The following is a 13330-nucleotide window of genomic DNA, read 5'->3' as shown; positions in this document are numbered from 1 at the left end:
GTAGACATGGTCAAGACAATCTCCTGCAGTTCAAACCGAGCATCAGTATGGGGAAGAAAGGTGATTTGAGTGCCTTTGAACGTGGCATGGTTGTTGGTGCCAGAAGGGCTGGTCTGAGTATTTCAGAAACTGCTCATCTACTGGGATTTTCACGCACAACCATCTCTAGGGTTTACAGAGAATGGTCCGAAAAAGAAAAAACATCCAGTGAGCGGCAGTTCTGTGGGCGGAAATGCCTTGTTGATGCCAGAGGTCAGAGGAGAATGGGCAGACTGGTTCGAGCTGATAGAAAGGCAACAGTGACTCAAATAGCCAACCGTTACACCCAAGGTAGGCAGAAGAGCATCTCTGATCGCACAGTACGGCCAACTCTGAGGCAGATGGGCTACAGCAGCAGAAGACCACACCGGGGGCCACTCCGCTCAGCTAAGAACAGGAAACTGAGGCTACAATTTGCACAAGCTCATCGAAATTGGACAGTAGAAGATTGGAAAAACGTTGCCTGGTCTGATGAGTCTCGATTTCTGCTGCGACATTCGGATGGTAGGGTCAGAATTTGGCGTCAACAACATGAAAGCATGGATCCATCCTACCTTGTATCAACGGTTCAGGCTGGTGGTGGTGGTGTCATGGTGTGGGGAATATTTTCTTGGCACTCTTTGGGCCCCTTGGTACCAATTGAGCATCGTTGCAACGCCACAGCCTACCTGAGTATTGTTGCTGACCATGTCCATCCCTTTATGACCACAATGGACCCAACATCTGATGGCTACTTTCAGCAGGATAATGCGCCATGTCATAAAGCTAGAATCATCTCAGACTGGTTTCTTGAACATGACAATGAGGTCACTGTACTCCAATGGCCTCCACAGTCACCAGATCTCAATCCAATAGAGCATCTTTGGGATGTGGTGGAACGGGAGATTCGCATCATGGATGTGCAGCCGACAAATCTGCGGCAACTGTGTGATGTCATCATGTCAATATGGACCAAAATCTCTGAGGAAGCTTCCAGCACCTTGTTGTATCTATGCCACCAAGAATTGGGGCAGTTCTGAAGGCAAAAGGGGGTCCAACCCGTTACTAGCATGGTGTACCTAATAAAGTGGCCGGTGAGTGTATTATAGACACAGCAAGGGCTTCAAAGCCATCAATAATTACATACATATATATATATATATATTTATATATATATATATATATATACATACACACACACACACATATATATATATATATATATATATATATATATATATACACACACACACACACAGTATACACAGTATGGGCTGCACGGACATCACTAATAATATATATACAGTATACACACAGCATGGGCCACACTGACACCAATAATGATGTGTATTTATAGTATAGACACAGCAAGGGCTGCACAAACATCACTAGTGAGATACAGTATATGTATGCACACCTGTCCCCTCCGCTCTTTGCTATTGCTATTGAACCGCTAGCGTCCTTACTTAGACATTCTGCCCTGATAAAGGGATTTCCCTGCGGAGGGGGAGAGGAGAGAGTGTCCCTATATGCGGATGATATGCTTCTTTATACAGCTGATATTCATCACTTTATTACACCCATTATGAGTATTATCCGCGATTTTGGGACCAAATCTGGACTCAATATCAACTGACATAAATCGGTCATTCTTCCGCTTGCTCCTTCCTCTCCTCCTCTTCAGCTGCCATCTGTACCACTTCAGGTGGTTGAGAAATTTAAGTATTTAGGGATAATTGTAACTCCTAAAGTACAGGATTATGTCAAGGAAAACTTAACGCTATTATTACAAAAGTGCACTGCTAAGGTGGCGGCGTGGCTCCGGCTTCCTCTGTCGGTTGTGGGCCGTTGTAATCTCCTAAAGATGATAACGATGCCCCAGATTCTTTATATATTACATAACACACCCATATGGATTCCAAAATTATATTTCAGGAAAATAGACTCACTTTTTAGGGAATTAATCTGGAAACGAGGCAGTGCGAGGATACGATTAGACACTCTTCAGCGGGGTAAAGAGGCTGGTGGGTTGGCGGTCCCCAATCCCTTTCTCTATTTTCTGGCAGCACAATTGCAGCATCTAAAAGGTTGGGGCCAAACTGACGGTTTGGGGAGGTCGGGTAGGTTGGTGGAGTGGATGACGGGTTACTCTCCACCGATTGCCGCTGTAGAAGCGGCTACTGTAACAGCTTTTGGCAGCGTGACCCCTACATTAACACTAATTAGAAAGGTGTGGGAGAGTGTTTGGGTATTGTTGGACCTGCAGGGCTTTTCAATATATGCACCGTTATGGAAAAATCCTAAATTACCGGAACTGCTCCGATTAGAAGGTTTCTCACCATGGTCAGCCAAGGGAATACATTACCTCTCTCAGGTGTGGAAAAATGGTTCGATGGTTCCACACAATTCTACCAGTATTTACAATTGCGACACGCCCTGCAGGCCCAGCATGCACGAACGCCCCTAATCATATCTGCACACAGCCTGATACAGGAAGTTGGAGAACAGGGGCTTTCTAGGGGAGCCATCTAGGTGGCTTATGCGCAGTTATTGGCGCCACGTCTGAGTAATATGCCCCTGACTGTGAGACATAAATGGGAAACTGATGTAGGCATATTGGATGACTCCCAGTGGGACACGGTGTTGGGAATTACTCTTACTCTCTCTTTGGGAGAGGCACAGAGGTTGTCGCAATTGTACCTCTTACATAGGGTGTATAAAACGCCTGCTCTACTGCACAAAATTGGTCTCCGGTCTGACTCCAATTGCCCCAGATGCCATTGACCAGATGCGCACATTATGCATATGTTCTGGAGCTGTGGGGAGTTGGAGTCATACTGGAAGGAAGTTGTGTCTCTGATACATCAGGTGTTTTTGGTTGACATACCTTTGACTCCTAAACAATGTCTTTTGGGGATATTGGATGATTTAAATATTACAGAACATGTCACTCTGGGTATCCAACGTACTTTGTATCAAGCCCGAAAAACGATTGCCTATCATTGGACGAGCACTGTGGCTCCTACTAAATGTGAATTGGTAAATAGGCTGAATACTATTATCCGCTTGGAATGGAGTGTGTATGTTAAACGTAAATGTGTGTGTAAATTTGAACTCATTTGGGGTCGTTGGCTTAACACCCCTGGCCTGCCCACACCTATTCTTTTACAGATATGTAGAAACCCGCTGCAGTTGTTCTTAAATAACTTTTCGTCTTGCTAGAAATATTGAAGGGGGAGTTGGGAGGGATGGGAGGGAGTGTAGTTCTTCTCTGTCTTTTAGGGTCTTCCTGGATATTAACGGTTATTTTTATAGGAACGACCAGACCCTCATTACTTTCTGTACTTGTAGAACCTGCACATGACTGGACTGTAGTTTAGTTAATACATATATTTATCAGTAAGGTATGACTTGATGTTTTTTCTTTTTTGTTCTAAGTTGTTTGAAGATCGCCATGTATATTGTTTTTATTGATATACTCAATATGCACTATTGTTTATTCTACTGATTTTTCTCTTTCTGTGTTGTCCTGCGAGACAAATCGTTGTGCTTTTGTTATTTGATGGCCTTCTTCAATACAAAAAAACATCTGATTTAAAATATATGTATGCACACAGTATGGGCTGCATGGACATCACTAACTATATGTGTATATATATTTGGCTTGCATCAGAGTCCACAGTAAAATTTTTGCTTTTTTTTTTTTTCAAGTAAGGGTATGTTCACACTGAGCAAATACGGCGATGTCCCGATGTAAGTGAATGAGAGGGCATGCGCTCCTCCGCTGCCGCCGCTCTCCGCTCGAGGAGGTGATATGTCACTTCTTTGAGCGCAGATCGGCGGCTGCGGAGGAGTGCGCGCTCTCCCATAGACGGGCTAAGGTACACTGAGACAGGCGGGGTTCTGTGGTGGAAAGTTCCGCCGCAGAATTCCGCCTGTTTTACTCAGTGTGAACATACACTAATTATTTTGCCATTTTTTCTTGCTGTGCCCCATAGCGGGTAATAGTCTACTCTGCCAGTGAAACACAAGGACTGGGGTTTTCCCTGTAACTCTCTCAGCCATTCTACCTTCCAGTCCAGGCTTTAGTGGGAAACACGGTCACCTGAAATCCCTAGGGGTGACCTCCTGGAATGTCTGCTATCCCTGAGAGGGGAGGCACGTGACCAGAGACCCTTCAGGAGAGAATAGTAGCCGCTGCCTCACCTCCTTCAGTAATGAGAGGACATGTCAGAGGTTACATAAACCAGGGGGTCAATACAGACCCAGAGAGCATTGCTGTGGATCGGTATACAGCGTGTGGTTACAGATGAGGACATACACCTGACCGGTATACAGCGTGTGGTTATATATGAGGACATACACCTGACCAGTATACAGCGTGTGGTTACAGATGAGGACATACACCTGACCAGTATACAGCGTGTGGTTATATATGAGGACATACACCTGACCAGTATACAGCGTGTGGTTACAGATGAGGACATACACCTGACCAGTATACAGCGTGTGGTTATATATGAGGACATATACCTGACCAGTATACAGCGTGTGGTTACAGATGATGACATACACCTGACCAGTATACAGCGTGTGGTTACAGATGAGGACATACACCTGACCGGTATACAGCGTGTGGTTATATATGAGGACATACACCTGACCGGTATACAGCGTGTGGTTATATATGAGGACATACACCTGACCAGTATACAGCGTGTGGTTACAGATGAGGACATACACCTGACCAGTATACAGCGTGTGGTTATATATGAGGACATACACCTGACCAGTATACAGCGTGTGGTTACAGATGAGGACATACACCTGACCGGTATACAGCGTGTGGTTATATATGAGGACATACACCTGACCGGTATACAGCGTGTGGTTATATATGAGGACATACACCTGACCAGTATACAGCGTGTGGTTACAGATGAGGACATACACCTGACCAGTATACAGCGTGTGGTTATATATGAGGACATACACCTGACCAGTATACAGCGTGTGGTTATATATGAGGACATACACCTGACCAGTATACAGCGTGTGGTTACAGATGAGGACATACACCTGACCAGTATACAGCGTGTGGTTATATATGAGGACATACACCTGACCAGTATACAGCGTGTGGTTACAGATGAGGACATACACCTGACCAGTATACAGCGTGTGGTTACAGATGAGGACATACACCTGACCAGTATACAGCGTGTGGTTACAGATGAGGACATACACCTGACCAGTATACAGCATGTGGTTATATATGAGGACATACACCTGACCAGTATACAGCGTGTGGTTATATATGGGGACATACACCTGACCAGTATACAGCGTGTGGTTATATATGAGGACATACACCTGACCGGTATACAGCGTGTGGTTACAGATGAGGACATACACCTGACCAGTATACAGCGTGTGGTTACAGATGAGGACATACACCTGACCAGTATACAGCGTGTGGTTACAGATGAGGACATACACCTGACCAGTATACAGCGTGTGGTTACAGATGAGGACATACACCTGACCAGTATACAGCGTGTGGTTACAGATGAGGACATACACCTTACCAGTATACAGCGTGTGGTTATATATGAGGACATACACCTGACCAGTATACAGCGTGTGGTTATATATGAGGACATACACCTGACCAGTATACAGCGTGTGGTTACAGATGAGGACATACACCTGACCAGTATACAGCGTGTGGTTATATATGAGGACATACACCTGACCAGTATACAGCGTGTGGTTACAGATGAGGACATACACCTGACCAGTATACAGCGTGTGGTTACAGATGAGGACATACACCTGACCAGTATACAGCATGTGGTTATATATAAGGACATACACCTGACCAGTATACAGCGTGTGGTTATATATGGGGACATACACCTGACCAGTATACAGCGTGTGGTTATATATGAGGACATACACCTGACCAGTATACAGCGTGTGGTTACAGATGAGGACATACACCTGACCGGTATACAGCGTGTGGTTACAGATGAGGACATACACCTGACCAGTATACAGCGTGTGGTTACAGATGAGGACATACACCTGACCAGTATACAGTGTGTGGTTATATATGAGGACATACACCTGACCAGTATACAGCGTGTGGTTACAGATGAGGACATACACCTGACCAGTATACAGCGTGTGGTTATATATGAGGACATACACCTGACCAGTATACAGCGTGTGGTTACAGATGAGGACATACACCTTACATGATGATTACTCTGAAATTAGACGAGAGAGTCCTTGTGGCAGAAAGGACACAGCATGACCCCCGACAAAGGACACAGTGTGACCCCAGACCGAGGACACAGTATGACCCCAGACCAAGGACACAACATGACCCCAGACAGAGGACACAGTATGACCCGAGACCGAGGACACAGCATGACCCCAGACCGAAGACACAGCATGACCCCAGACAGAGGACACAGTATGACCCGAGACCGAGGACACAGCATGACCCCAGACCGAGGACACAGCATGACCCCAGACCGAGGACACAGCATGACCCCAGACTGAGGACACAACATGACCCCAGACAGAGGACACAGTATGACCCGAGACCAAGGACACAACATGACCCCAGACAGAGGACACAGCATGACCCCAGACCGAAGACACAGCATGACCCCAGACCGAAGACACAGCATGACCCCAGACTGAGGACACAGCATGACCCCAGACCGAAGACACAGCATGACCCCAGACCGAGGACACAGCATGACCCCAGACCGAAGACACAGCATGACCCCAGACTGAGGACACAGTATGACCCCAGACCGAGGACACAGCATGACCCCAGACCGAAGACACAGCATGACCCCAGACCGAGGACACAGCATGACCCCAGACAGAGGACACAGCATGACCCCAGACTGAGGACAAAGCATGACCCCAGACCGAGGACAAAGCATGACCCCAGACCGAGGACACAGCATGACCCCAGACCGAAGACACAGCATGACCCCAGACTGAGGACAAAGCATGACCCCAGACCGAGGACAAAGCATGACCCCAGACCGAGGACACAGCATGACCCCAGACAGAGGACACAGCATGACCCCTGAAGGGTATGTAGGGATTTGCAGAATAACCCTTGAATGACTGTCACTGACTACTTCTTTACATCTTCCCCCACAGATTCCCCATTCCCAGAAGATTTTTCCATTTTATTTACTGTGAGATCCAATGTAGAAAGCCAATCCTTCCTGATGTCCATATACAACGAGCAAGGCACCCAGCAGATCGGAGTGGATCTCGGACCTTCCCCCGTCTTCCTGTTTGAAGATCACTTGGGAAAACCTGTCCCCGAGGAATACCCTATGTTCAGGGGCATCAACCTCTCTGATGGCAAGTGAGTAAGATGGAGAACATAAGACCTGAGAGCGGGTATACTGTACAGCAGCACACCCAGAATATACTGTATACAGTGGTAACCTGGTTTAAGAGTAACTTGGTTTAACAGTGTTTTGGTATAAGAGCTCAGTTTTTCAAAATAGTGCCTTGGTGTAAGAGCATTGCTTTGGTTGAAGAGCTCCTTGTACTGGGTGAGAGGGGGAGTGGGGGAGGGGCATGGTCTTCCTAGCGGGGTCTACAGCTCTGTACTCTGACCCAGGAAGTCTCCCTCACCTTCCAAACCATAGCAGATCCACTTCAGGCTGGGGCTTACATCAGGGGACAGGACTGTGGAGGTAATCTCTCCATAGCTGTAACCCCTCTCTCCCCGGACAGAGATGCTGCATGTATGTGCCCACATCTGTCCTGCTCATTCCTTCCTGCTCCCTGCAGTCTCTGTCCGCCCTTGTGTTTCCCATCCTCTCCATTACTGTACAGTAACTTATAATATCACAGATTCTGCTGTTTCTGAATGTTTGTTTCATTTGTTTTAAATGTTATTCAGAATAATAAATCTTTATTTTTGGGGTGTGGAACCAATTGTCTGCATTTCTATGATTTCTTATGGGAACATTTGCTTTGGTTTAAGAGTGGATTTGGATTACAAGCAGCGTCCCGGAACGAATTATGCTCCTAATCCAAGGCACCACTGTATATACCAGGACATTATACCACTAATACATATACATATATATATATATATATGTGTGTGTGTGTGTGTGTGTTTATCTATACGGACATCGCGAGAGAAAGGAGCGGCTTCACATCGCACCTATGGCTGACACTAATGCCTCTCGACAACATTAAAAAACCAACGCCAGGATGTTGGTATATAATTGCATTAAAACATAGGAAGCAACTGTGCACACATGGTAAGTACCTCCTGCTTCTCCCATTCTACCCCTGGTGCAGTGGTGAGCAGTAAGCCCTTGTTCACACTTGTGTTGCATGGTGGCTGCTTTTTCTGCCGGTGGCACCTGCTGGGTTTGGGGGGGCCCTTGGGATTTGGTCTTGTGACATTGATTTGATCAAATAATATACCAACATCCTGGCGTTGGTTTTGAAATGTAGCCGAGCAGCATTAGTGTCAGCCATAGGTGTGAGGTGCAGAGTACCCCTTTAAGTAGCAGGATATCTAATAATTCATACATAAAAAAGTCACTTAAAGTGTAAGGGTGCTGGGAGATCTATAACCTGGTATAATGTCCTACTGCAGATAAGTTCTGGCTGTAGGACATGAAATAGAGTGTGGGGTTTGCCCCTTTGTGGTAGTGACCGCCATCTTTGTGCCCATCCTGCAGGTGGCATCGGATAGCAATCAGCGTCCACAAGAAGCAGGTGACACTGGTTCTGGATTGTAAGAAGAAGATGCAGAGGCTTCTGGACCGCGATGAACACTCCATCGTTGACACCAATGGCATTGTTGTGTTCGGGACCAGGATCTTAGATGAAGACGTCTTTCAGGTGAGCTGCTCTTTCGTCTCTGCTTTCCTGCCCTCCCAATCCAATGGCTTTTCCAGGTTGTTGACCGTGAGCATTAAACAAGCTGATTTTGGCTGAATGACCGGAGGGAAAATCTCTATTCCATACTTGTGTTGGAAAAATGTACCAGGAGCGTCCAAAGAGCTGGAGAGGGTTCAGAATACAGAGCCAGCAAAGCAATGTACTATAAATGTATGACTGTGGACACAGACTGCTGCCGTCACACCTCACGTTTCAGCATTACATGGCTCGTCCGCCATTAGGAAAACATGTCTACTTCTAAACAGCGCCACCCCTCTCCTCAGATTCTGTGTGGTATTGCAGCTCTGCTCCATTCCTTTTAATAATGTCAATTCAGGACTCAGCCATGGACAGCGGTGGCGCTGTTTCTAGACAAAAGCCGTCATGCTGGTAAGGTCTGTGTTGTGTTAGGATACAAGTGATGCCTGTGTCACACTACAGCGTTATATTGTAGCCCTAAACGTTATAACCTTCAGAGAATAAACGCCTGATCCTTATGTAATGCACTTAGACCCTGAGAAAGCCTTCCTTACCCTCTGAGCCCCAGATGATCTCTGAGTTATTGGAGATTTCAGATGGTCATAAAAGTGATATGATATTTCATAAAGATTTGTGACAGGTTTGTGTAAGTCAGAGCAGAACATCGGTCGCGTCGGGATAGTGATTGCTGCTCAGGAGGTCACAGAGAGATGGATGGAAATCTGCACTATACGTCGCCTATCCAACAACTTTTACAGTTTCTATAACAAGTTAATTTGCTTAAAGGGGTATTCCACCCAAACATAACTTTTGATATGTGGTTGCCCATGGTGAGACTAACAATTCCTTCCATACTTGTTATTATCTATTCAGTCTCCTTCCCCCAGTTCTCAGCTGCTGCTTTCTGCTGAAGACACAAAAATCTGTGTGTGAGCTTCTGAGACTGCTGATGTAAATAAGTCCCTGGCAGGCTGTATCTGCAACATTGTAGCTTCTTTGTAATGCTGGGAAGGTTATTCTTTTTTTAGGTTGCTGATGAACTCTCTGTGATTATCCCTCCCAGCATAACAAAGAAACTGAAGTTGCTTCTCTGGAGTAAAACTCTGGAGTATCTATGCCAGTCCTATCTCAGGATAAGTACAGTATATACAGTATTAGCCAAATCCAAAGCCCTCCAGCTGTTGCAAAACTACAATTCCCATCATGTCTGGACAGTGTCAGCTATGGAAATTGCAGTTGTGCAATAGCTGGAGACCTAGATCCCATGTTACAGACCTAAATCCTAGATCCCATGTTACAGACCTAAATCCTAGATTCCATGTTAAAGATCTAAATCCTAGACCTGGATCTCATGTTACAGACCTAGAACCTAGACCTGGATCTCTTGTTACAGACACAGATCCCATGTTACAGACACAGATCCCATGTTACAGACACAGATCCCATGTTAGGGTGTGTGCACACTGAGTAATTTTGACAGAAACTCCGTCGCGGAATTCTGAGTTTGCACCCGCTCGCGGACTGGGGCGGGCACGTCTCCGCCCGTGTCATAGACTCCATTCTATGCACGGGCGGATTCTTTAATCCGTCCAAAGAATGATCAAGTTCATTCTTTGGACGGGGGACGGAATCCGCCAGTCTATGACACGGGCGGAGACGCGCCCGCCCCAGTCCGCGAGCGGGTGCAAACTCAGAATTCCGCAACGGAGTTTCTGTCAAAATTACTCTGTGTGCACATACCCTAACAGACCAAGATCCCATGTTACACACCCAGATCCCATGTTACAGACCAAGATCCCATGTTACACACCCAGATCCCATGTTACAGACCTAGATCCCATGTTACAGACCTAGATCCCATGTTACACACCCAGATCCCATGTTACAGACCTAGATCCCATGTTACACACCCAGATCCCATGTTACAGACCTAGATCCCATGTTACACACCCAGATCCCATGTTACAGACCTAGATCCCATGTTACACACCCAGATCCCATGTTACAGACCTAGATCCCATGTTACACACCCAGATCCCATGTTACAGACCTAGATCCCATGTTACACACCCAGATCCCATGTTACAGACCTAGATCCCATGTTACACACCCAGATCCCATGTTACAGACCTAGATCCCATGTTACACACCCAGATCCCATGTTACAGACCTAGATCCCATGTTACACACCCAGATCCCATGTTACAGACCTAGATCCCATGTTACACACCCAGATCCCATGTTACAGACCTAGATCCCATGTTACACACCCAGATCCCATGTTACAGACCTAGATCCCATGTTACACACCCAGATCCCATGTTACACACCCAGATCCCATGTTACACACCCAGATCCCATGTTACAGACCTAGATCCCATGTTACACACCCAGATCCCATGTTACAGACCTAGATCCCATGTTACACACCCAGATCCCATGTTACAGACCTAGATCCCATGTTACACACCCAGATCCCATGTTACACACCCAGATCCCATGTTACACACCCAGATCCCATGTTACAGACCTAGATCCCATGTTACACACCCAGATCCCATGTTACAGACCTAGATCCCATGTTACACACCCAGATCCCATGGTACAGACCTAGATCCCATGTTACACACCCAGATCCCATGTTACAGACCTAGATCACATGTTACACACCCAGATCCCATGTTACAGACTTAGATCCCATGTTACACACCCAGATCCCATGTTACAGACCTAGATCCCATGTTACACACCCAGATCCCATGTTACAGACCTAGATCCGATGTCTGCATAGTTCCTGGTGTAGTAGTTCCCTGCAGACTCTCCAGGTAACACTGTTAGGGAGTAGGAGACTCAGGTAATAACTACCTCTGTGTAACATGGCGCAGGATGATGGAAAATGCCGCTGCCTGCCAGCGCCTTCCACACTTCTTATTACTGCGTTTCATCAAAAGGAAAATAAGAAATAGACAGAGCCAAAAATGTTGTTGACATTAGAGGCGGCATCCGTCTTCCAGCGCGGGCCTAGCAGCGCTAATTTCCAGGTTAACCCTTTCACCTGCTGCTGGGCTCGGAAGATGCCATAGCTTTCATGGTTTTATAGCATCTTGTTAATATCAGAGGAATGATGTGCAGGCGGGTTATCCCAGAGCGGATCGGAGTGCCGCTTCCCATGTGTCATCCCCCATACATGCCGTATATTCACCAGGACACAGACCTCGGGGGGCACTGCACTATGTATGGCCGTGTGTGTATAGAGAGACATGACGTTACAGAGTATATACAGCAGACTGTGTAATGTGGGCATGGTTATATATAGCATAGTGTGAAGCCCAGGCATTACCCACACTGCCCCTCTCTGTGCAGAGTCATTACCACCTCCCAGAAGCCTCTGATGACTTCCATCAGATCATCGCATCCTGAACCAAGCAAACAAGAGACGATGGTCAGTGCGATGATTGCTGTAGTGTAGGATCAGTAAGGATCAGCCGGAGCCACACTTCATGTCAGATACAACAAGTTGAGCTCTGCTGGATCGTGCACACTATAGGGCTGAGTTCACACTACGTATATTTCAGTCAGTATTGTGGTCCTCATATTGCAACCAAAACCAGGAGTGGATTAAATACACAGAAAGGATCTGTTCACACAATGTTGTAATTGAGTGGATGGCCGCCATATAATGGCAAATATTTGCTGTTATTTTAAAACAAAGGCTGTTGTATTGAAATAATGGCCGTTATTTACTGTTATATGGCGGCCGTCCACTCAATTTCAACATTGTGTGGACAGATCCTTTCTGTGTATTTAATCCACTCCTGGTTTTGGTTGCAATATGAGGACCACAATACTGACTGAAATATACGTAGTGTGAACCCTAAAACAGCACAAACACATTTTCCGACCTTGCTGAGAGCCATGTAAATGTCCCGAGTGCCCAGGTGGAAGCGTGACTCAGTGATTCAGACATGGAACATAATGCATTTCCCTTCTTAGTGACTGGTCTCCTCGCCTGGGATTGGGCTCTGTGCCGTTCCTAACACATGCAGACTTGCTTACTTCTGCTCTGTTTCCTCTTGTTTGGAAAATATGAACCTTAAGATGTTCCATGCTAATGATTGTGCCGGCCTCCCCAGGAAGCAGAGGACTTACACCCACCTGCCACCGCTGACCAGCTTCTAATTGATGTCCAGTAGTGGTTAGGAACCGTCACCTTTATCCTACCCAACATTGTGGGAGGTGTGGATTCTAGACATGTTCATCAGTTCTCATGAATCCATTCTAATATTTTAAAAGTCCTCAGACTCTGCATTGTGTAGTCAGTGCACCTTACAGATCCTGAGAACCTGCATTGTGCGGTCAGTGCACTAAAATGAATTTCCTATTA

General features: G+C 46.3%; 1 protein-coding gene across 2 annotated transcripts in view; it reads left to right on the top strand.

Annotated features, from left to right (window-relative positions):
• COL5A1 (collagen type V alpha 1 chain) overlaps positions 1-13330 on the top strand; it is a 217881-nt gene that overhangs the window by 61954 nt on the left and 142597 nt on the right. For both annotated transcript variants that reach the window (XM_069986748.1, XM_069986747.1), the window contains exons 3-4: positions 7210-7423; positions 8766-8928. In XM_069986748.1, the coding sequence (XP_069842849.1) occupies positions 7210-7423; positions 8766-8928 (377 nt within the window). The remainder of the gene's footprint in view (positions 1-7209; positions 7424-8765; positions 8929-13330) is intronic.

Source organism: Dendropsophus ebraccatus, chromosome 10 (genome assembly GCF_027789765.1).
Source record: "Dendropsophus ebraccatus isolate aDenEbr1 chromosome 10, aDenEbr1.pat, whole genome shotgun sequence".
Classification (NCBI taxonomy): Eukaryota; Metazoa; Chordata; class Amphibia; order Anura; family Hylidae; genus Dendropsophus; species Dendropsophus ebraccatus.
The sequence above is the reverse complement of the archived record's forward strand: the minus strand, read 5'-3'. Positions and strand labels throughout refer to the sequence as shown.